The following is a 22,793-nucleotide window of genomic DNA, read 5'->3' on the forward strand; positions in this document are numbered from 1 at the left end:
TGGAGGGGAGGATATGCTGCTTTGGGAAAGGCAGAGAGGGAGGGATGGAGAGGAGGATATGCTGCTTTGGGAAAGGCAGAGAGGGAGGGATGGAGAGGAGGATATGCTGCTTTGGGAAAGGCAGAGAGGGAGGGATGGAGAGGAGGATATGCTGCTTTGGGAAAGGCAGAGAGGGAGGGATGGAGGGGAGGATATGCTGCTTTGGGAAAGGCAGAGAGGGAGGGATGGAGGGGAGGATATGCTGCTTTGGGAAAGGCAGAGAGGGAGGGATGGAGAGGATGATATGCTGCTTTGGGAAAGGCAGAGAGGGAGGGATGGAGAGGAGGATATGCTGCTTTGGGAAAGGCAGAGAGGGAGGGATGGAGAGGAGGTTGGATGGTAGAGGGCCAGGAATATAGGAAGTTTAACCAAGCCACATTCCTGAAGAATTCCACACAGGTTGCCTCAGTTGGCACAGTGTATTTTACCTGCGTCACAGGCCTGAAAAGACAGGAGACAGTAGAAGATGGCTTGTTTTTGCTGTAGATAGAGGTAGAGTTATTGGTCGATTGACTCAGTCTGTCAGTAAGTGCTCCACACATAGAGGGCCAGGTTTCAGTGTTGTGCCTCAGCACATATGAGCATCAGGGGACCAGAAGAAAGGAGGAGGAGAGGAGGAGAGACCAGGAGGGGGGAGAAGGGCCTGCCCTCGGCACTGGGGCCCATGCAGCTGTCTGACTCCCTGAGCAGTGAGGCCTGAAGCGGTCTCAGGCAGAGAGAGAGAAACAGAGAGAGGGAGGGGGAACAAAATAGTGAGGAAGAGAGCGGTGGAGAGTGTGAGAGAGTACATGAGTAACAGAGAGGGACACGGATACAGAGACAAAGAGAGAGATGGACACAGAGAGTATGAGAGAAAGAAAGACAGTTGGGCCATAACTCTTTAGTATGTGTGACAGGCCAGACAGAAAGCAGATTTGTGGGAGCTGAGGGCTGGGGCTGATGACAATGCACCCTGAGGACCAGAGACATGGCCAGAAGCCACCCCACCTGGAGCAAACACGCACAGGGGGGTAAGTAGAGGGAGAGAAATTGAGAGTTGAGGAGCAGGCCAGGAGTAGAGATGGAATAAGAGAGAAGAACATAGAAGAGATGAGGGGAGGAGAGAACAAGCCAGGATGACTGAGGGGGAGACCGTGCAAGCTCTGAGTCTGAGTTGAGTTGATTTCCCCACACAACAGACAGAGGACCAAGAGGGATGCTCAGGTTTCACTCCACTTCCCCATATCATGCCTTATAAAGTATGTGTGATCCAGTCAGCATAGGAAATACTCACACTTCATATATTCCACTACTTGTGTCAAAGGCTAAGAGACACATAATGGCACTGTCTCGTATCTTATATGAACCGCCTGTTGAATCGACAGTTTGATTACCAGACCACTAAGCTGGGTTGATCTAAAATTACTTCATTGACTGATTTGTATTTAACCTTGCTTGTAATGTCGATCACATCATATGATTTTACGCCAGTTCTAGAACCCAAACCCAAAGGGACCCGGTTTATTGCATGGATAACGTATGCTTTGAGGGATATCCAAGTATTGTAGAATTCAGTATGTTTTATCAACACTGAGTCTACAGTATCCTTGGTGAGGGTTGGGAAAGTAGAGCTTCCTCACACTGGGGGAAAATGAAGTCAAAGAAGTCGGCGACAAACTCCCAGCTAGTAAAATCTATACTCATTCTCAGAACAGTGCTTACAACAATGGTAAAAGTCCCAAAGCATACAGAGATGGTTATTGGAAACCTCTTATGACATTTACATGGCTAAGCGTCAGCTCCTCTCCCTCACTGCTCTTCAGTAGCCCATATGTCCCTGTTTACTGACACCAGTTGCTATGTAGCGTAGACTGGAGGACAGTCAGTCAGACAGACACACACTGAGAGGGTGCGGGGGTTTTGGCACTCTCCTCCCCTTCCTCTCCTCTCAATGGGGACACCCCTGGAACCTTCAGAGTGTGGGCCTCCAAACTTGGCCTGGGTTTAGATAGAGGGGAGATGAGTGGGGTAACAGCTCCTTTAGCTGTGCATAAAGAAAAGCTGCAAGGGCTGGGAGGAGAGGGGTGAGACTGACAGACAGAGACAGACAGACAGTGTGTAGGGATAGTCCCTGTGTGTGTGGTGTTTAGTGAGGCATGGGCCTGACTGTGACAGTGGAGTGGGAGGAATAGTGGGTCTGGTCCAGGAATTGGGATGGTGCTGGATTGGGGAAACATCTTTGAGAGTCTCAATGTATACTGTTGAATCATGAAATGTAGCTAACTATTATGTTGATGTCAATTCCGATACTATTGCATAGAGAGGCCATAAGAATGTATTTGTCATTACAGAACAGAAATGTTTGCAGTGCACTCATTTTGTGTGTGTGTGTGTGTGTTATCCGCTGTATTTCCAGGTGGAATAGCAGCGTTCGTCACCACTCCCCTGGACGTAGCTAAGACCAGGATCATGTTGGCCAAGGTAAGGCCCACTCAGCCTAACCCAGGCCGGGCCAGCTACAGGGCTGTTCAACACTGTCTGCATGCTGAGTGATGCCTCACAGACGGAAAGCCCCACAGTGAACTGCAGTTCTCTAATATAGACAAAGCTCAGCAGAGACACACTGCCATGGAGAACAGAACAGAACAGAGTAGGGACAGTGGTGACACACACATTCTCCACAGCCCAGCGTTGAATGGACAGTGTTCTGTGGACATGTTTGTGTTCATGTTTAATGTTAGCTGTAGTACATCTGGACAAGCCAGAGTAGTTTCCAATGGAACGGACAGGACAGACAGGCCTCTCATCTCTCTCAGAGAGAGCAGGAACAGAAGGCTTGTGTCATTGTGTTAGCCTAGCTCTGGGCTCTGCTCTGCCTGTCCTGGGTTTATCAAGCGTTTACTCTGCTAGCTCCTGTGTTTGTCTGACTGCCCTGACTGGTTAGTGTCTCTCTGTGTTATGTTAGTGGGGGTGTTGTGAGTTCAGTTCAACCCAGTCGTTCAACCCCCCCTTGTGTCCTTGGATAAGACAAAGTGTTCTGTGCTTTTTTGTTCTCCGCGATGACAAATGAGATACTACTTTGTACTCTGTAACACTTCAGTTGGTTGACGTGGCTCTTGTGTGAAGATGGTGAAAACAATTTTGTATGATGTGTCAAAACATTTGCCATAAACATGTTTTAGCAGGGGTTATAGAGTTAGGGGTGAGGTTGCTTGGGATTTTATTGATGTAATATTAGCTGGTTGTTAGACTAATTCATGTTTTTAGTGCTAAAACACACAATGGAGCATTTTCTGAGACTCTATAAAACCCCACATAAGATCACCCAAGGTAGTTCATTTCCCTTCTCTCCCTCACGGGGCCATGCACGCCTGTTGCACAAGCCCAGACAGGACTGAGGCGTGGGGTGAAGAGAAGTGGGGGTGGAGGGGAGGAGGGGTGTTGATGGGATATGGCGGTGTTGGAGCTTGTCACATTAGTTTCCTCCTGTTCCAGAAGAAAAGTCAGAGCCAGTGGCGATGCTGGCTGGGACAGGGGTGGGTCTGCTGGCTGGGACAGGGGCGATGCTGGCTGGGACGGGTGGGTCTGCTGGCTGGGACAGGGGTGGGTCTGCTGGCTGCTGGCTCAGAGAGACTGCTCAGACTGTTCCTCCGTGGCCAGCAGGTTTACCATGCTGCACTGCCCACAGCCTGGCACACACAGCACTGTGCCCTCTGAAACCTGCACCCACCGCTACAGTGTACAACATGTCCCCAGACTGAGCCTGGCACATACCTGCCTTTGCTACTGCTATAACAGGACCCACCTTCACCCAGACTAACTTACTGAATGAACTGCCTACGTCTACTACAGGGTTTAGGGAAATGGAGGAGGGGAGAGAGGGAACAACAGAAGAGAGAGAAAGACGTTACATACTCACCAGTGAATCCCACTGCTACAGTACAACAGGTGCCCAGATACACCAAGTGACAGATATAATGAGGGGATGTATGTTTAGAAAAATGGAGAGAGGGAGTAAGAGCTAAATAGAGAGAGAGAGAATGTGCATGTCAGCATAGGCCTGTTCTGAGTTGCATGTGGGCTGTGTGTATTTTGGACAGAGAGATTCTCCGTTCCCCCTCTCCTCTCTGTGGCTGAGGAAAAATACAACTTGTGGGACGAGTGAAGGAGAAAGAGGTTTCTCAGCCCCAGGGGAGAATTCAGATGTAGGAATCAACAGGATTCCCCTGTGATTTCACCAATGATAAGGGTCAAAAGTAGTACTGCTGGGCACACACACACACACACACACACACACACACACACAGGGTGATTTACGATCCAGGTCACTGTTATGCTAATCCCGCACCCCACCCTTCACTCCCCTCCTCTCCTCTCTTTACTCACCCTCCCATCCCTCTTGCCTCACTAGTCCCTCCCTCACGCTTAACCACTTCTCCGCCTCACCCCACTCCCCCAATCAAGACCTCTGGCATAAAACTGCAACAGGTGGAGTGTGGGTGGTTATGGGTGTCACCTGTGCTGCCACAGATGTCTGTGAGGGGAGGACGGGTAGGATGGGAGAGGAAGACTAAACAGGGTGTCTGTCCAAGTGGCAGGAAGTGGAGGAGACTATCCATCTATCATCACGCCTCTATTTGTTCATTCTCTCTTTCTTTCTCTCTCTCTCTCGCTCTCGCTCTCTCTCTCAGGCTGGGACTAGTACAGCGAGTGGAAACATCCCCCTGGTGCTGTTAGATGTGTGGAAGACTAGGGGCTTGACGGGGTGAGTATGGCCCATGACATGCTGCTGTTCTGGGGGAACCTGAGGGCTAGGCTGGGGTAGCCTTCTGTACCTATGTACACATTTGAAAAAGTGTCTCTGACTAGGTATCCCCTTCCCCTTTCTATTGTTGAAAGGCTGTGTTTTTAAAATCTTAAACCATTTCTCTTAGCCTGTTAAAAATGTTTGACTTTGCATTATCTGATTTAAAGTCCTACAGTTCCTCGCATAATCAGGTTTGCCTGCTGGTAGGAACACTTGTCAGGGGACATACATTCAGGGCAGAAACCTGAAAAAGGAGAATCAAGAGCTTTCCGAGAGACATAACTTGTCTGAATAGTCTTATTGATTAAGACATTAGTGGGGCCAACGGTAAGGTTTATGTGTGGAGCTGAATGTGTGATGTGTTTATGACATATCCTAATGAAAAGGCCAGGTCAGGAGGGAATGCTGGCCTGCCATACCTAAACCAAACAGCCCTGTGAATAATAGTCTGGTGTGTATATGAGCAGCCATCATTTAGTTAAGATGTACAGGCCCTGATGTTAATACCAGATTTAGTTTGGGGTGGTGCCAAAAACATTCTCTCTCCCTCTCCCTCTCTCTCAGGCACTATCAGAGATTGTTTGAGTAGGCTGTAGTAATGGAATGTTGGGAAGAGGTTCTGATTCAACATTAACTGGCTGTTTAATAACCCCAGGGTGGTTCCTTAATCACACTCGGCTGGGGATACAGGACCAGGGATGGGATGGGCTTAAACACACTCGGCTTGGGAGAGATAAGTCCAGGGACAGGGTGGGCTTGTTATTGAATGGCTCTTCTTATGCTCATGAAGCCGCCATACAGAGGGATCCCCTGTAGAAAAGTCTCTACCCTAAGCCTCCCAGCTGCCCCGACAACCCGCCCCTAATTGAAAGAGTATTCTTTGATGTTCCCCCTCTTCTTTGATATTTTGTCTCTCTTTTTCTGGTGTTTTTTTCCTTCTCTTCTCCTCCAACTCTTAGTTTACTCATAAGATAGCTGCAGAGGGAGGTTTTCTGTACAGCTGAGGGAGCAAGCACAATAAGCCGTACAACATTAAGGAGTTCCCCAAATCCCTTCCCCTGATAGTGATATACACAGTCTCTTTGGGAAAACCAGAGGGATAAAAAGCAGTGCCGTGATTCCATATGGAAAACGCCTGGGCAGTTACGCCGGGGCTGGGGCTTTAAAGCTGTAATTATGGTAATAGGCCCAATTGCAGTCTAGTGAAGCCACAAAGTGCTTCCAACTGTTTGCAGTGCCCCAGAGCAATGCCGAGCCCTGCCTGCCTGCCTTACAACTGGGTTAGACCAACGTTACACACCTCCTCACCACACTAACCAAAATACATCCACAGTCAGGACCTCCCCACCGCAACCAGGATGAAGCTGAAACAGCCAAAACAATGTAAACCTGAGTTCACCAAGTCCACTCCACTTCGCATGACCTAAACCTACTGCTCAGGCTATGAGCCCAACTGTCTGCTCCAGGGCTGGGATCAATTCTGAATTGAATTGCAAATTGCTCTTTAATTCCAATTCAATTATTACTCCATTAGATCAAACAGTATGGAAGGGAACAATCTAACATCTCATGACAAAGAAAAATACTGTGACATCTTTTAGTTATAATCAAATGTATTGATTGTATTTTTTGCATTAATAAGTGGCATTTCCTTTAGATAAAATATTTGTCAAATGAATGAGATTCATGTTTCATGTCTCAGTTGAACTGCTTTGAATTAAATTCTACTTCCTTCAATTTAAATTCAATTCAAATTCTGCTACCTGTGGTGTGTGGCCAATTCAAATTCATTGTTTGAATTTAATTAAATTCCTAAATTCCGAATTGACCTCAAACCTGGCCTATTCATAGGAGGAAACCCAAACAGAAGCAGGTCATATTGTGTATTTACCTGTCTAAATTACACCGCCTGTTCTCCTTTATGTAAAGGCTTCCACCATAGTCACCTCATAGGAGGTGAAAGCTCTAATGGTGAATGCCTACTGTCCAGGTCTTTCACATTGGTGCAGATGAAGGTGAAATGAATGCATCCCCTTTGAGCAGATAATTAATGAGAAGAAAAGTGCTCCTGATCAAAAGGAGAGGAAGAGATGAGGTTTATCTAAGACCACTGGTTCTCAGCATGATTAACACCAAAGCCTTGCAGCATTACCGCAAAAATGGAAGAGGAAAGTGGAAGGGGGGAAAATGTAAGGAACTTGTCTGTCGGCCTTGTATTAAAGAACATAATTGGTTAAAGAAAACTGTGATAAATAACAAAGTATACCAGTTTCATTTAAGGACCAAAGGATTGACAGCCATCCCATATAGATTGCAAAATAGTTGGGAAGAGATTTTTTGACATACCGATCCCATGGCATAGTGTTTATGAACTGATACGCAAAACGACGCCGGATTCAAAACTTAGAATTGTTCAATTTAAATTATTATATAATATTCTTGCTACCAATAGAATGTTATTTATATGGGGGATACAATCTTCCCAGCTCTGCAGATTTTGCTGCGAAGAGACAGAATTAGATCATTTGTTTTGGTACTGGATTGCAATATTTACCTGGAGCTAACCTTGCAGATAGCATTACTGGGTGATCTGAAAAGTCATAGTCAATCGATCAATAATATAATAATACTTTTAGCAAAAAAAAACATTTTCAATTTACAATCTGTAGAAAGAATGAGAATAGAAAGGTTCAGAACTTTTGTAAAACATCACAGTACAGTTGAAAAATATATGGCAAATAGAAATCCAATATGGATGGTGTTAAGAGATAGATGGATGGTGTTGAATGGAGTTGAAGGATGGGACTAATAACAACTAACAACAACTAATAACAACAAGATAACTAATAATGTAAGCATACTGTGTCCATAATAAGTATATAGGTTATAGGTTGAGAGCTTTTGTGAAAGAGCACAGTTAGAAATATATGGCATATAGAAGCAAACCGGATGGACATCATGAGAATGATCGGAGAGGTTGAGGGTAGAGGAAGTTCAGGAGTAAAAACAAACAAAATATAATTATTGTAAAATTGACTGTGTCCATAAAATGTATATAGTATGTATAAGCTGGAAGTAGAGGCCTAAGCATTGTTGTTCACTAGTTTACTCCAATTAGGGAAGGGGTGGTGGGGTTGGAAAGTAATAAATGGAAATATATATGTATGTGTATATATGTATGCATGTGTATATATACACAGTGGGGGAAAATAAGTATTTGGTCAATAACAAAAGTTTCTCAATACTTTGTTACAGTGGGGGAAAAAAGTATTTAGTCAGCCACCAATTGTGCAAGTTCTCCCACTTAAAAAGATGAGAGAGGCCTGTAATTTTCATCATAGGTACACGTCAACTATGACAGACAAAATGAGAGAAAAAATCCAGAAAATCACATTGTAGGATTTTTAATGAATTTATTTGCAAATTATGGTGGAAAATAATTATTTGGTCAATAACAAAAGTTTCTCAATACTTTGTTATATACCCTTTGTTGGCAATGACACAGGTCAAACGTTTTCTCTAAGTCTTCACAAGGTTTTCACACACTGTTGCTGGTATTTTGGCCCATTCCTCCATGCAGATGTCCTCTAGAGCAGTGATGTTTTGGGGCTGTCGCTGGGCAACACGGACTTTCAACTCCCTCCAAAGATTTTCTATGGGGTTGAGATCTGGAGACTGGCTAGGCCACTCCACGACCTTGAAATGCTTCTTACGAAGCCACTCCTTCGTTGCCCGGGCGGTGTGTTTGGGATAATTGTCATGCTGAAAGACCCAGCCACGTTTAATCTTCAATGCCCTTGCTGATGGAAGGAGGTTTTCACTCAAAATCTCACGATACATGGCCCCATTCATTCTTTCCTTTACACGGATCAGTCGTCCTGGTCCCTTTGCAGAAAAACAGCCCCAAAGCATGATGTTTCCACCCCCATGCTTCACAGTAGGTATGGTGTTCTTTGGATGCAACTCAGCATTCTTTGTCCTTCAAACACGACAAGTTGAGTTTTTACCAAAAAGTTATATTTTGGTTTCATCTGACCATATGACATTCTCCCAATCCTCTTCTGGATCATCCAAATGCACTCTAGCAAACTTCAGACGGGCCTGGACATGTACTGGCTTAAGCAGGGGGACACGTATATATATATATATATATATATATATATATATATATTGTGACGTCACGAGAGGCTACACAGCTTTCAGCGGGATTGCTCAAGTAGTGCAAGGAGACAAGGTTCAAACAAAACAAGGATTTTATTATAGGTCTTGGGAAATTAACGAAAATATAACAAAATTCTGTTCTCTTGTGGCTCTTTAAGGGTTAACAGTTCAGGGATGTCTCTTCCACATCCAAAGTCATAATTCTCACTCGCTCAGATAACTTTTCCCCAGCCTTACTGTAGTCCACGTTGCAGCTAGTGGCCAACCCAGCAAAAAGTCCTTCCAAATGTCTCTCACGTATTTCCACAGGTGCATATATCCAAAGGTGAGTATTTCCCAAAGGTAAGTATCTCCAAATCCTTATATTCCTCATGGAAGTGGACGTGCAGCACTCTTGTCCTCCAAAAAGCCCAGGTTGGAGACTGTGTCTCTTCCCTTCCCAAACCTTCAGCTCATCAGCTCCTCATTTGTTCCAGCTGCGTGGGAAGATTGGCCATAGAGGGGTGGAGTTCCCGACCATACCAGCAGATGGAGCCATAGCTGTCTGGGTTTGCAGCCACCTCAGGGGGATGTAACGTCCCTCCAGGACACAGCCTCTCGTGACATCACACATCCCCCTCCTCGGGACCGACGTCCTCGTCGGGGTAAAGGCAGCGAAGAAGGCATCACGCCGGGAGAGGGCGTCCGCATTGCCGTGGTGCTTGCCAGACTGCTCTCTCTTCAACTCCTCCAACTCTAGGACCAGGGACTCAGCCTCCTGTTGTCTCTCCTTGAGTTTCTTACTGAACGCATCAGCCTTGGTTTTAGCAGAGTTTAGCTTCTGTTGAGCAGCTTTCAGTTCCTTCTCTCTCTCTGCCTCCGCATTCTTCATCTTGTTCTCCAACACCTTGTACTTCTCCTCTGCCTTCTTCTGGACCTCCTTACTACTGCGCAGGGTCTCCTCACACTCCTCGATGGTCCTGCGCAGCCTCTCCAGCTCCTCCTGTTGCTTAGGAAGGAGCTCTGTTGGAGTTTAGCCTGGAGGATATCTAACTCTTCTGTCTTCATGTCTAACTGTTGCTTTAACAAACGATACCTCTCAGCGGTCCCCTTCAGACCAGACAGTTCTTTGTCCAGATTCTGTAGCTCCGTCTCTGTGTCGGTCTGGGCACCTGCCATCCCTATCAGAGCCCGGGCGGGAGTGAGTAACTCGGAGGATTGCACCGGAGCCTTCCCAGGATGAGTCTTGCCTCTCCGTTTCCGAGGTACTCGGGTTATCCTCTCCTGAGACTCTCTCCAGAGTGGGTAAAAGGCTGGGCAGTCTCGTCCAATTAGGACAGGGACGGGGAGGGAATCAACCACCCCCGCCGTCGTGTGTATGGTTCCCCGTGTGCTGGTCATTGTAAGTTCAGTAATGGGGTATTCTCTGGTGTCCCCATGGACACAGGAAACTGGGAGGACTTTCCCCGGGGTCAGACACGTTGGGCCCACCAAATCCTTACGCACCAGGGTGGCCCGGCTACCAGAATCCAGTAAGGCCTCCACATCATGGTGATTCACAGTTACCGGGCAGGTGGGGGGTCGATCTGGGCCGCCATCTACGACTCCCAAGAGCGAGGCAAAACGGTGTGTGGGTGCTGAGCTGGAGGACTCCGCAGTGGGCATAGGTTCATCGGCTGGTTTCCCACACTGCCAGGAGATATGTCCCATCTCCCCACACCGGTAACACTGTCGAGTTTCCCCCTCCTGGTGTACTCTTCTTGGACCCGCCTGGTTTCTGGCTCCCCCTGGAGCCGGGATAAGTCCTGACGTGGCTGGGTTCGAGACCTTGGGGGTCCTTTGGACGGGTTCTTCCCATTTGTGGTGGGGCCGCACTCCTGGGGTCTTTTCGGGAAGCATTCAGCATCTCCGCTGTGGCCTGGTACTTTTCCACAGCTTCCACGGTCAGATCAGCCGTGGTCAAGGCCTGTTGACTGATGAACCGTTTTGCCTCATAAGGCAGGGCGCGTGAGTAACGATCCACCACAACGGCCTCCACCACCGCCGCTGCTGTATTCCTCTGCGGATCCAGCCATTTCCTTGCGATTCGGACAAGTTCATGCATCTGCGCCCGAGGAGGTTGGTCTGGTTGGAAGGTCCAGCTGTGAAAGCGCTGGGCCATACCAAACTTTGTGAGTCCATATCTGCTGAGGATCTCAGACTTCAGGGCATCATAGTCAGTAACCTGGTCAGGGCCCAGGTCCCGGACAGCATTCAGCGATTCCCCGGTTAGAAAGGGGGCTAACAGACCAACCCACTGTTGCTTGGGCCAGGCTTCCCTAGTGGCCGTGGCCTCAAATGCATGCAGGTATGCCTCAATGTCATCGGTAGCTCCCATCTTAGATATAAAGTCACTTGCCTTTATTGGGCGGGTATTTTGGACCACCCTCTGTCTCTGCAACTGCAATTCCTCTGCCTTCAGAAGGTTGGCTTTCTTTTGCTCCTCCAAGAGAGCCACGTTTGCTTGCATCTGGGCTTGCTGGCCAGCAACAAGGGCTTTCAATATGTCCTCCATTTCAGTCGGCGGGGAGCCTACGGCCAACTTGGAAAACTGGGTGATCAAACCTTCGGTATCCTCCTCTGACATGCACTATTAACGCTTGAGCGTGCCCGTATTCTCCACCATCTGTGACGTCACGAGAGGCTACACAGCTTTCAGCGGGATTGCTCAAGTAGTGCAAGGAGACAAGGTTCAAACAAAACAAGGATTTTATTATAGGTCTTGGGAAATTAACGAAAATATAACAAAATTCTGTTCTCTTGTGGCTCTTTAAGGGTTAACAGTTCAGGGATGTCTCTTCCACATCCAAAGTCATAATTCTCACTCGCTCAGATAACTTTTCCCCAGCCTTACTGTAGTCCACGTTGCAGCTAGTGGCCAACCCAGCAAAAAGTCCTTCCAAATGTCTCTCACGTATTTCCACAGGTGCATATATCCAAAGGTGAGTATTTCCCAAAGGTAAGTATCTCCAAATCCTTATATTCCTCATGGAAGTGGACGTGCAGCACTCTTGTCCTCCAAAAAGCCCAGGTTGGAGACTGTGTCTCTTCCCTTCCCAAACCTTCAGCTCATCAGCTCCTCATTTGTTCCAGCTGCGTGGGAAGATTGGCCATAGAGGGGTGGAGTTCCCGACCATACCAGCAGATGGAGCCATAGCTGTCTGGGTTTGCAGCCACCTCAGGGGGATGTAACGTCCCTCCAGGACACAGCCTCTCGTGACATCACAATATATATATATATATTTGCGAGAGAAAACAAAACATATGGGGGATTTGAAGTGATGCAGACAATTACATTGATGGAAGTTACAATCTATCTGCAATATTAAAGCTGATCTACCCCCTAAAAAAACAAAAAAACATCCTTGCCTCTGATGAGCAGCTCTCTCTCTCCTGCTGAGGACTCGGGGTATTTTAGGCTGTGCAGTCAGGAGGCTGCGAGGGGATTGGCCAGTGATCAGGGCATGACTGAACTGTGTGGCTGGCGGGCTGCTGATGTCACAGTGAGTCAGTGAGCCCCAGGGGTATATGTGAGAAGTTCAGCCATCTTGTTCCACAGGTGGGGCTTCTCCCAGACAGGAAGTGACACACTGTTCTGGCTGAGTGAACCAGAACACATGGCGGTGGTCTGGAGAATTTAGAATCTAAGAATGCTTTAAGAACTGTGCTGACCCAGTGCCAGAACAGGCTTTCACATGGGTAGATACTGAAAATGGGACATTATTTTCTGTCTATTGCTTTCCTTGGCTTGTTGTTAGGAACAACATTGGCTTCAATCAAGCACTGGCAACCTACCACATGAGCATTTAGAAAAGTACTGTATTTTGATATGTAACGCGCGTGAGGGAAAAGGTTGAGATTCACACACAATGGGTGTTAACTTCTATTTCAGTGGAAGGTGATAACTCTGCAAAGAGCCAACAGAAGGGCAGGATGACAAGCTTTGAGAAATGTCCCCTTGCTCATTTGTTCCAGCTTAAGCATTTACACACCCACACGCGCTCACACACGCACGCGCTGTCTCTCCAAAACACCCGATCCGACTAGGAGCATTCCTAAACGTGCAGTTCTGTACATGGCTGGGATAGTTGAGAGATCCCTGACATGCTTGGCACCTTGTACAGATTTGCAGTTGACAAAATTGATGTATTAGTGGTTAGACCATTTGTGACCCCATTTCTAAATGAGGGCCATAAAACCTCCCCCCAGCCCACCGTCACCCCGGCCCCCACAGGTGTCCCAGTCCTTTGGGGCCTGTTGTGTTATGTAGGCCAGCCCTGGAGCAGCCAAGGCACTCAGAGCAGAGGCAGGGACAGACAGACCGATGAACCGAGTGTGGGGGGCGTATTGGCAGAGTGGCGGTTCTCAGTAAGCAACAAAACAGTCCAATGGATAGGACCCATTATATTTCCAGTCTGTAGGGAGAGACGGAGAAGTGGGGAGAGAGAGAGAGAGTAAATGCTAGAGTGTGTGTACAAGAGAGTGGAGAAGAGAGAGGGAGAAAAAGAGAGAGAAGAATGACTGTGCTGATCCGGGGTGAACTGAGCCAGTTGAGGGGGCTGTTGCTGGACGGCCGTACGGATGGACAGCAGAGGGACGTGTGTGGATGTAATCTGGCCATCAGTCAGGCAGAGAGATCGAGCTCCAGGGAGGCCCATGGGGGGGTTCAGCAGTAATCCACAAAACAGCTGTGTGGAAAAGGGGCTTGGGAGACTGGCGCACTCTCATGGCCTGTCACATCCCCTGACCTCCACAACATCAACAGTCTGGAGAGTTCCCCAACTTCTAAAACAACTTTCTAGTCTCCTAGCTTCTAAAACAGCCTGTCCACTCCCCTGTCTTCTAAAATTGACTCTAAAACAGCTTTTCAATCCCCTAGCTTCTAAAACTGTCTTTAAAACAGCCTCTCCAGTCCACTGTCTTCTAAAACTGACTCTAAAACAGCCTCTCCAGTCTCCTATCTTCTAAAACTGATTCTAAAACATTATTTCTGTTCCCTAGCTTCTAAAACTGACTCTAGATTATCTTAATAGGCCCATGCTCCCTAAAATAGTGTGGAATCCCTCTCAGAACATACATCTTAGCAGAGAAATGTGGAACAAGACCAAGTAAAATAAAACAAGTAACATGTTACTCTTGCATAATACCTGATGCAACTTTGTCTCTGTCTTTTCAGTCTGTTTTCTGGCAGTATACCTCGAGTCACGTCTATCAGTCTGGGAGGTTTTATCTTCCTGGGTGCTTATGAGAAGGTCCGACGCACCCTGCTATAAAGACCCTGTCCCTGGCCTGGGGAAAGTGGAGGGCAGGTGGGAGTGGGCCGTCCTGGGAGGGCCCTGTACTGTGCTATCCCAGCCTGAACCGGCCCCGAGGGACACCTGGTGCGAGTCATCCCTGATCGCATTACCCAGAGGTCTGCATTCCTGCTCATCAGTGCGCTTCAGATTGAGTTTAACTGCGTAAATTTTTTAACAGCAAGGATCGCTTTCAAAATAATCGTATATCTCTGAGCCAGAGTATCTTCACTGTATGACCATCTGTGATTGGAAATGGTATTAAAAGCCATATTTTTATACTATGAAAGTCTTTGTGATTATTTTTGTTCAGCATCACCGCTTTCTCCAAACGGTGAAGTTCATTGTCTAAAGCTGGGTAGTTAAATGGTAGAATAATCACCTCACAGTAGTTGGTCCATCCAAGGTTACTGCTCTCTGTTATTCAGTATGGAGATACAGTGAACAAAACCACCTGCATTGAAGAGCCACCAGGGAGCCATTCAGACATACTGTACCTCACCTCAGCAAGCCTATTAAAGAAGCATCATGAGCTCATCTCAGTGCTAGATGGGACCTTAGACCTAGGGCCTGTTTCTGGTGGATTAAACACTCATTTACTACAGGATTTGTCACCACATTAATGCAGATGTATGGACAAACATTAATGGACTTTAGCCAACTTCCATCGACGGGGTAGTATTAAACGTATACAATTTAATTGACCACCTGTTTTTCCTAGTATTAAAAACAGGAGATCCTGAATAGATGAACCTTTTACTCTCTAATGCCTTGGTGAACATGGAGTATTGAGCAAGCATCAAAATGTTTCTCTGAATATAAAATTGGTTTTCCAAAAACAGGTACATTTAATACTGGGGCCATGTTTTGTGAATAACTCCCATTGTGTCCTTCAGATGTCGGTTGAGGGGGAAGGTAAAGACCATTAAAGCCTGGGAGAGAGAGATGAATGTTACACAGGTGGGAGTGTTCGTCACACAGCCTGTCACTAAGGGGAACAATGTCATGCATTTGGTTGGTGCACCAGAGGGCCAAGTTCTGTCCTGGAGGCTGTCAGTCAACTGACGGACGTCCATCTGGAATGTACATTCTGTCCAGCCACTGTCCCTCATTCAATATGGACTTACTGTCATTCGCCAGGCTTAGAATTAACCCTGGCTTTAGAGATGGACCTCCTATGTATTTACATAGAGGCAAAAGCAACATTAATGAGTTCTCTATACTTTTGACAAACCTGCTAATTCCAGTAGTCAACCAATAATTTTGCTTTGCCTGGCCCACTTACTACCTAACGAGAGACATTATTGAACCACACAGGCAAGGAAAAACACACTCCACAAAATGTGATTTTATTAGACACTTTAATGTTTAAGCTTTGACATTGGTACAATGATTCAGACCGTTTATTTCAATAAATTACTGCACGTCACCCCCGTGTCCATTCATGGATATAGTGGGACGATATTATAAAGACAACTTCTAACTGACCATCTATAATTCCTGCTCTCTAAAGAATATGCTCAGATATGTCAAACAATGAGCCTTTTTTGATACCGTAAATAGCAAAACAAGTGTTTACAGAAAATTAGCCAATAAAACGGCTAAACATATGCATACATTGGAAAATGTAATTCTGTTTAATCTGACATTCAGTGTCTGGGTTTGTCAGCCCAGTGTATCCAGGCCTTATAGACTGGACATTTTTCCTAGGTTTGGCAAGAGTACATTTCACAAGTTTCCCAGCAGTAAGCAGTTTTACAAAATGAAGAGATTCCGTTTGTACCGGTCAATAGTTTCTGAATGATTAAACATGTTGTACCAGTACCATAAATTATTATTTTCAGTATTATTATGATGATGATGTGTGGTGCTATGACTAGAGGGCTAAATACTGGCCATTCCCTGTGTGAACACACAACAGTGAGACAGAGACACACATGACAGGAGTAAAACAGTATGACAACTGTCTCAAAATGCCCTCCTGGTGAGAGTTTCTCATTCCCTTACAGCATGGCAGGTTCATGGTATAGCTCAACATATTGGGATGGGAGGGGGGATAACAAATGATTTTAGGAGTTGGACCAACATTCATTACAAATGTGTATTCAAAGGATCTGGGCCTTTAGTTGGACAAATAAAAAATAATGAAAATAAATGGAGCTGAGGCACCGTGGAGGATGTAGTCCCTAAACCAAAGCCAACTGAAGTACAGCAGCTTGTTGGTGGTTAGTACCTTGACAGACAGGTGGAAGAGCCTTGACATTCCCATGGCTGTCAGAAATGTGAACATTTCCTGACTAAGAATTCTTACATTCCTATTGGGTTACATGTACTGATGAGTAGTACAAAAGTGCTTAAACATCCAAAACCTAATTTCATATCCCAAACATCCCCTTGTTCCATGTTGTACCCAAATAAATAAAAATCAAAGCCCTTCCTTCATAAAATACCAGTAAATATGAGTTATGGTTTAAGGCCATGACGGGGCAGCGTTTGCGTTTGTCAAACAACATTCAAGTGCAATAACGTGTTCCATGGTATGACAGAGTGTACGATAGCTCTCACAAATCTCTGCTATACTAAGAGTCCGGTTTGTGGTTTCTTTGATCATGCAATAAGGCACCGCAGTTGAAGCAGGTAGGTAGTGGCTGACAAGGCTTGTTAAAGACAAAAAATACCATCACTCCGTTCTTTGTCATGCACAGAATAAATTCAAATACTCTTTGTAAAAGTTATATAATATATATGAAAACTCTTATGTACAGTCAATTGTCCAATGGTATAGCTATCTCTCTCTTTCACACATTAATGTACAATATTACCTACATTTGCATGCTTCAAATGCAAGTCCCATTTAGGAGCTAAGATTGGTTGGCACCTCCCAGGGGAAGGTTAAGTATGTACAGCTGATACGCTCAGATGGGACATCACCCACACAAGCTCCGCCTTCAAAACTCCAGACGCCCCCTCCCTGCTCCTGCCTCGTTAGTCCAAACAGGGGACAGGATCAGATCTTGGCCTCTCTGTTTGAGGTAGCAGTTCCCAGTGCAAAGAACAAGTCCACTCAGGGCTAGTGAGTCTGTTAGTATCAGGGTGGGGAGAGCCTGCTAGTCGCTGGCTCTCCTGAGGGAGGTGTGTGACTCTGGGAGGCTCTATTAGAGAGTAGAGTCTGTCTGAGCTCTGGCTCACAGTCTGTGTCCAGTGTGTATTGGCTTGTTACGGGGCCGAGTTTCACCGGCTTGTGGAAGGCCTCCTCTTGGGATAGGGAGCACACTAACGTTGTCTGTCCCGTCCTGTTCACTGAGGAACCTGGGAGGGAACAGAGAGAGAAGAGAACGCCACATCCAGTTATAGAACACAAACTAATCAAGACCTCTATCTGTACAGAGCTCAAGGCTATGGGCTATGGATTGCATCCATATTGCTACGTTGACATTATGAAGAAGGATCGGCATTCTGACCCAAATTCCTCTCAGACTGTTCCTTGCCAAAAGGTACAGCATCCCAGGACAAGACCCGACCTGTTCCCCTGTGAGTCAATGCTGCTTTTCATCAAATTCCCTTCACTGTAATTTGTCATGGCAGGGTGATCTACACAGCTCCATCCACAACAGATTTTTTACCATTCCCCATCCTGTCCTCAACAGTGTGGAATAGGAAGATCACTCTACCTTTTCTGTCATTGTGGTTTCTCTGTGATGACAATACGTTGTGGTTGCTGGGAAACGCAGGTGGCTGGGCGTCCCTTTTGACTCCATTGGAGGCGGTGTAGGGTCCCGTGTCCATCACTAAGGGTACAGGTACGCTGTAGTCCATGTGGTGGGGTTGGGGATGTTGTTTGTACTCCAAGCCTACAGGTCCCATCCCCTGGGGGAGGTAATCGGAGTCTGACTTGAAGTAGCTGTTCCCATTCTCCATACACTCCGAACACACTACAGCCTCATTGTAACCTACACCAGCACATAGACAGAGAGAACATAACATTTCTTAAAGACACCTACCCTTTTCCACAATTTCATGAATTTAGAGGAGACGTAAAGCAAACATTTAGTGATGTTAGATACAAAATAACATCCTTGAGCGGTACAGCAGTTCAGTCATTGGTGAGTATTGGAGGTTCATATAGAAACCAAACTGAAGACTGTACCTGTGTTGTCTATGTGTCTGTTGGGCTGAGGTCCACCACCTGCCTCCACACGGATACACACGTCCTGGCGCTCCGAGAGGGTCCCCTGGGAGGACAGGTAGCTGGGGACGTCCGGGAGCACGTTGGTCTCATCTGGGAGGGGAGGGAAACCATCAGCACCAGCACAAACTACGGCCAACATTGCGGTGAACAGCCAATCCCTGTGATTAGTAGAACTGCATGAACGCCCTCTCACCCGTGTTGGTGACGCTGCACTCCTCACTCTTCTTGCGCGTCTGGTAGATGATGCACACCCACACCAGCGAGGTCACCACGATGCTAGTCACCACGGCGATGACAATGATGCCCACTGTGACGGTGCTGGGGCCGGGCGGCGCAGCACAGGCAGTGTGGCGCTGGCGGACACTCAGCTGGCTGTGGGCGCGCTCTGTGCCCAGCCTGTTGGACATGACGCACGTGTACCTCCCAGCGTCCTCTAAGGCGGCGCTGCCGATGACCAGCAGCTGGTTGCCGGGGGTGAAGTGGTGTCGGTCGGAGGGGCGGAATGGCTGGTCGTTCCTCAGCCAGGTGATTTTAGGTAGGGGGCTGCCTAGGGCCTTACACTGCAGGACTACAGTCTCCCCCACCACCACACTACGGTCCTCCAGCTCCTGGGCCAGTTGGGGCGTCTCTGTAGACGGGAAGGGTCACAGGTCAGTGTAGTCATCCCACCAGAGCAGACTGGTCAATCCCAACACTTCATGTGAAACTACACAATGACTACTGGTGATGGTCCATTATGCTTTGTTCAACACAGAGTGATGTAGAACACCATGATCTCACTCTGTCTACTCTACCTCTTCAGACTGGGCCTCAGCTCTGAGCTTTCTTTCCTCATTCATGACTAAACATTACAAAGCCACTCCTGAGGGCTGTTGCTACCTCGTGTCCCTGGGAGGAGTTGTTCTGGACTAAAAGCACTACATTAGGTAGAATAGACCAAGCCCTTACACATCCACAGTACTTGACATTATGTGATCTCATCAAATTCACATATCAACTGTAGCCCAAGCCCTTACACGTCCAATAAAAGTCCCTCTAGGAGAATGGAGACCTGCGGTCCCAGAGGTCACAGCTCTCCCTCCCACCCTGAGAGGAGAGGGGTGAGAACGGTTAACAAAAACCCCTCTGTGAAGTTCCCCTATCCCGCCCTCCCCCCATCTGACCCCTACCCTGACCTCTGACTTAGAGGAAGGCCACAGCTGCCAGAAGCATTTCATTCTAGGACCAAGGCTCACCAGTTCACAACTGGCTTTAGAGCGGTTTACTAACTGTTCATTTTTAGTATCTATATTATGGTCATCTGAAGTCAAGCCATGAATCCTCAAACATTGAGGGCTATGTGTTAGTTTGGTGTCCTGCACTGAAGCATTATGTAGGAAGCATGGAGGAATGCTAACTGGCCAGATGAATGTGATGGTATGTACAGGGCAGGGGAGGCTGGTGGGAGGCGCTCTAGAAATAATAATAATAATTGTGAACCAACACTCGCACTTGACTTTTTTCCCCCCTTACTAGCTTTGACTTTGTACTTACTATGACTGTGATATGTGGTTGTCCCACCTAGCCATCTTGTGGTCCTCTGTAGCTCAGCTGGTAGAGCACGGCTGTAACGCCAAGGTAGTGGGTTCGATCCCCGGGACCACCCATACACAAAAAATGTATGCACGCATGACTGTAAGTCGCTTTGGATAAAAGCGTCTGCTAAATGGCATATTATATTATTATTATATTATTATATTAAGGTGAATGCACCAACTGTAAGTCGCTCTGGATAAGAGCGTCTGCTAAATGACTAAAATGTAAACGTATAAGCGGATGGGCTCATTGTAATGATTGGAATGGAATATTTGGAACGGAGTCGAACATGTGGTATCCATATGTTTGATACTGTTCCATTTATTCCATTCCAGCCATTACAATGAGCCCATCCTCCTATACATTTACATTTGAGTCATACATTTGAGTCCTGCTATAGCTCCTCCCACCAGCCTCCTCTACTAGAGGTTGTCAGTAGGTGTGGGGCATGGCCAGTAGTGATGGGGGAAAAAAATCTATACAGATACATATCGCAATATTAATTTGGCCGATATTATATAGATACTTTGACTCAAAGTATTGTTTTTTTTCTTGCTAGGTAGCATTAGTCGGCTTGTTCTCCATCTTCTTTTTAAATAGTGAGCCAACATGTTTTCAACACTTTTATTTCCATGACTGATCAAAACTAGTTCTCATGCACTCTCGTCTCTCTGCAGCAGAGAGCAATATGTTTGGAACATCCAATCGCAATAAAATCGCAGTATCGAATTGCAATACATATAGAATGGTGAGAATCGCAATACATATCGCATCAGCACCTAAGTATGGTGATAATATCGTATTGTGAGGTCCCTGGCATTTCCCAGCCCTAGTGACCAGCATTCAGTCTTACCCAGCACGGTGAGGGTGGCGTTGGCAGACACGGCGCCCGCTGTGTTTTTGGCGGTGCAGCTGTACACGCCCATGTCCTCCGGCTTGACGCCCATGATGAAGAACACGTCATCGTCCGGCATCACGTGCATCCGCCGCTCGCGCGCCGCCGGGAAGTCCGTGCCCCCGTCCTTCTGCCAGGCAATCTGGGGGGTGGGGTGCCCCTCAGCAGCACACTCTAGCTTGGCAGTGGTGCCTGTACGGATGGTGTTGTCTTGAGGGGTTTTCACAAACGTAGGCAAGACTGTGGGAAAGGAAGATATGAGACACTGGGTTAGCCACAACAGAGAAGTACAGAGGTTAACACAAGAGTCTCTGTTTTACAACCCCCCCTCACTGTTGCACTGGATTAGGGACAGGGTTTGATTTGGGTGGGCAGGGCAGCCAGGGCAGACAATCACTCAGCATCTGTTGGCCAAACTGACAGGGCGTGTAATAGATGGCCACTGTCAGCTCCACGACACGCCTAAATCAATTTGTTCCAAATTCCACCCAGAGAGACTCACACACAGGGAGATGCAGAGAGACAAAGAGAGATACTATGTTCAAACTAAGAATTACCACTAATCTCTTACCACTAGAATAACTCACTTATTGAGTTTAACTAGGCAAAATATCTACTAAATCAGCATATTACAGTGAGAAAATGATCCCACCGCACGCATGCACACAAACATTCCCAATTTCTATCTATATAAACCAGTCATACTGGGAGACAGTTAACCCTTCAGGGCCTGGTGGCGTACCGTTGACAGTGAGGCGGGCCTTGGTAGAGTAGGAGGAGCCAAAGTGGTTGGTGATGATGCACTGGTATCGGCCCTCGTGGGCAAAGGTCACATGACGCAGGTGCAAAATGGTGGTGTATTCCATCACCCCCCTGGCCTCATGCACCCCCCCGTGGTGAGCGCGCATGTGGGCGAAGTTCTCCACCTCTGCATGGCGGAGCAGCTCCTGGTCTTTGCGCCAGGCGAAGGTCATAGGTGAGCTGCTGCTGCTGGCCGCCGTGCACGTGAGGCGCATGTCACTACCCAGAACCGTCACTGTGGTCTCTGGCTGCACCGTAATCTGGGGCTTAGGCAGGTCGTCTACAGGAGAGAGGCGGTGAGAGGAGAGAGACGGAGAGACGACAAACTTCCATAAGCATTATTCTTTGTAACCAAATGTTTTCTCTCAGTGACAGAAGATATGTATACTATGCATACACACAAACAAACAAGGAAGGATTAGCACATCACTGAACCTAAATCAAAACATTTGAACAAAATCTCACACACACATAAACAAATAAACACATATACTGTAAACAACCCCGAGCTGGAATTTAAAACACCATCTGGTCTTAGCTGCTGCCTGTGCGGTCTGACAGAAAGCAAGCATACTGCCCTAACACACACACACACACACATTACTCACCACAGACAAAGCTTTCTGGCGGAGCCTGGAAGATGCTGGTACCCTTCAGGGTTTCGGGATGTGCACAGGTAGCCTCTACGCCTGTCTGTAGCCTCCGGGTCAACAGCCACTCAGGGAACCAGTGGAGCTGACAGTCACACAGGAAACTGGCACTCTGGATGAGCCTGGGAGAGGGGAGAGGAGAGGAGGAGAGAGGCAGGGTGGGGAGAGGAGAGGAGGAGCGGGGAGAGGAGGGGCGGGGAGAGGAGAGGAGGGGCGGGGCGGGGAGAGGACTGAAGAGTTTGTCATTCTCCTTTAAAGACTTACTTTGATCTGAACTGCAGCAGTATGGTGTAGCCATATCATATCATTGTGAAGAAAATCACATTTTCCAAAGACTAAGTGTGAGGTGTGTGTGTATCGTGTGTGTGTGTATAGATATATATAT

At 47.1% G+C, this 22,793-nt stretch overlaps 2 protein-coding genes across 2 annotated transcripts in view; one reads left to right on the forward strand and one right to left on the reverse strand.

Annotated features, from left to right (window-relative positions):
* slc25a26 (solute carrier family 25 member 26) overlaps positions 1–14,582 on the forward strand; it is a 55,745-nt gene extending 41,163 nt beyond the window's left edge. The window contains exons 8-10 of the mRNA XM_045222942.1: positions 2,435–2,499; positions 4,710–4,783; positions 14,181–14,582. Of these exons, the coding sequence (XP_045078877.1) occupies positions 2,435–2,499; positions 4,710–4,783; positions 14,181–14,277 (236 nt within the window). The 3' untranslated portion in view covers positions 14,278–14,582. The remainder of the gene's footprint in view (positions 1–2,434; positions 2,500–4,709; positions 4,784–14,180) is intronic.
* A 1,060-nt stretch (positions 14,583–15,642) lies between these two features.
* LOC121575847 (leucine-rich repeats and immunoglobulin-like domains protein 1) overlaps positions 15,643–22,793 on the reverse strand; it is a 46,665-nt gene continuing 39,514 nt past the window's right edge. The window contains exons 12-18 of the mRNA XM_045222941.1: positions 22,367–22,530; positions 21,700–22,038; positions 20,916–21,197; positions 18,681–19,115; positions 18,446–18,577; positions 17,970–18,248; positions 15,643–17,607 (exon numbers count right to left, since the gene is read on the reverse strand). Coding sequence (XP_045078876.1) covers positions 17,387–17,607; positions 17,970–18,248; positions 18,446–18,577; positions 18,681–19,115; positions 20,916–21,197; positions 21,700–22,038; positions 22,367–22,530 — 1,852 coding nt within the window. The 3' untranslated portion in view covers positions 15,643–17,386. The remainder of the gene's footprint in view (positions 17,608–17,969; positions 18,249–18,445; positions 18,578–18,680; positions 19,116–20,915; positions 21,198–21,699; positions 22,039–22,366; positions 22,531–22,793) is intronic.

Source organism: Coregonus clupeaformis, chromosome 10, assembly GCF_020615455.1.
Source record: "Coregonus clupeaformis isolate EN_2021a chromosome 10, ASM2061545v1, whole genome shotgun sequence".
NCBI lineage: Eukaryota > Metazoa > Chordata > Actinopteri > Salmoniformes > Salmonidae > Coregonus > Coregonus clupeaformis.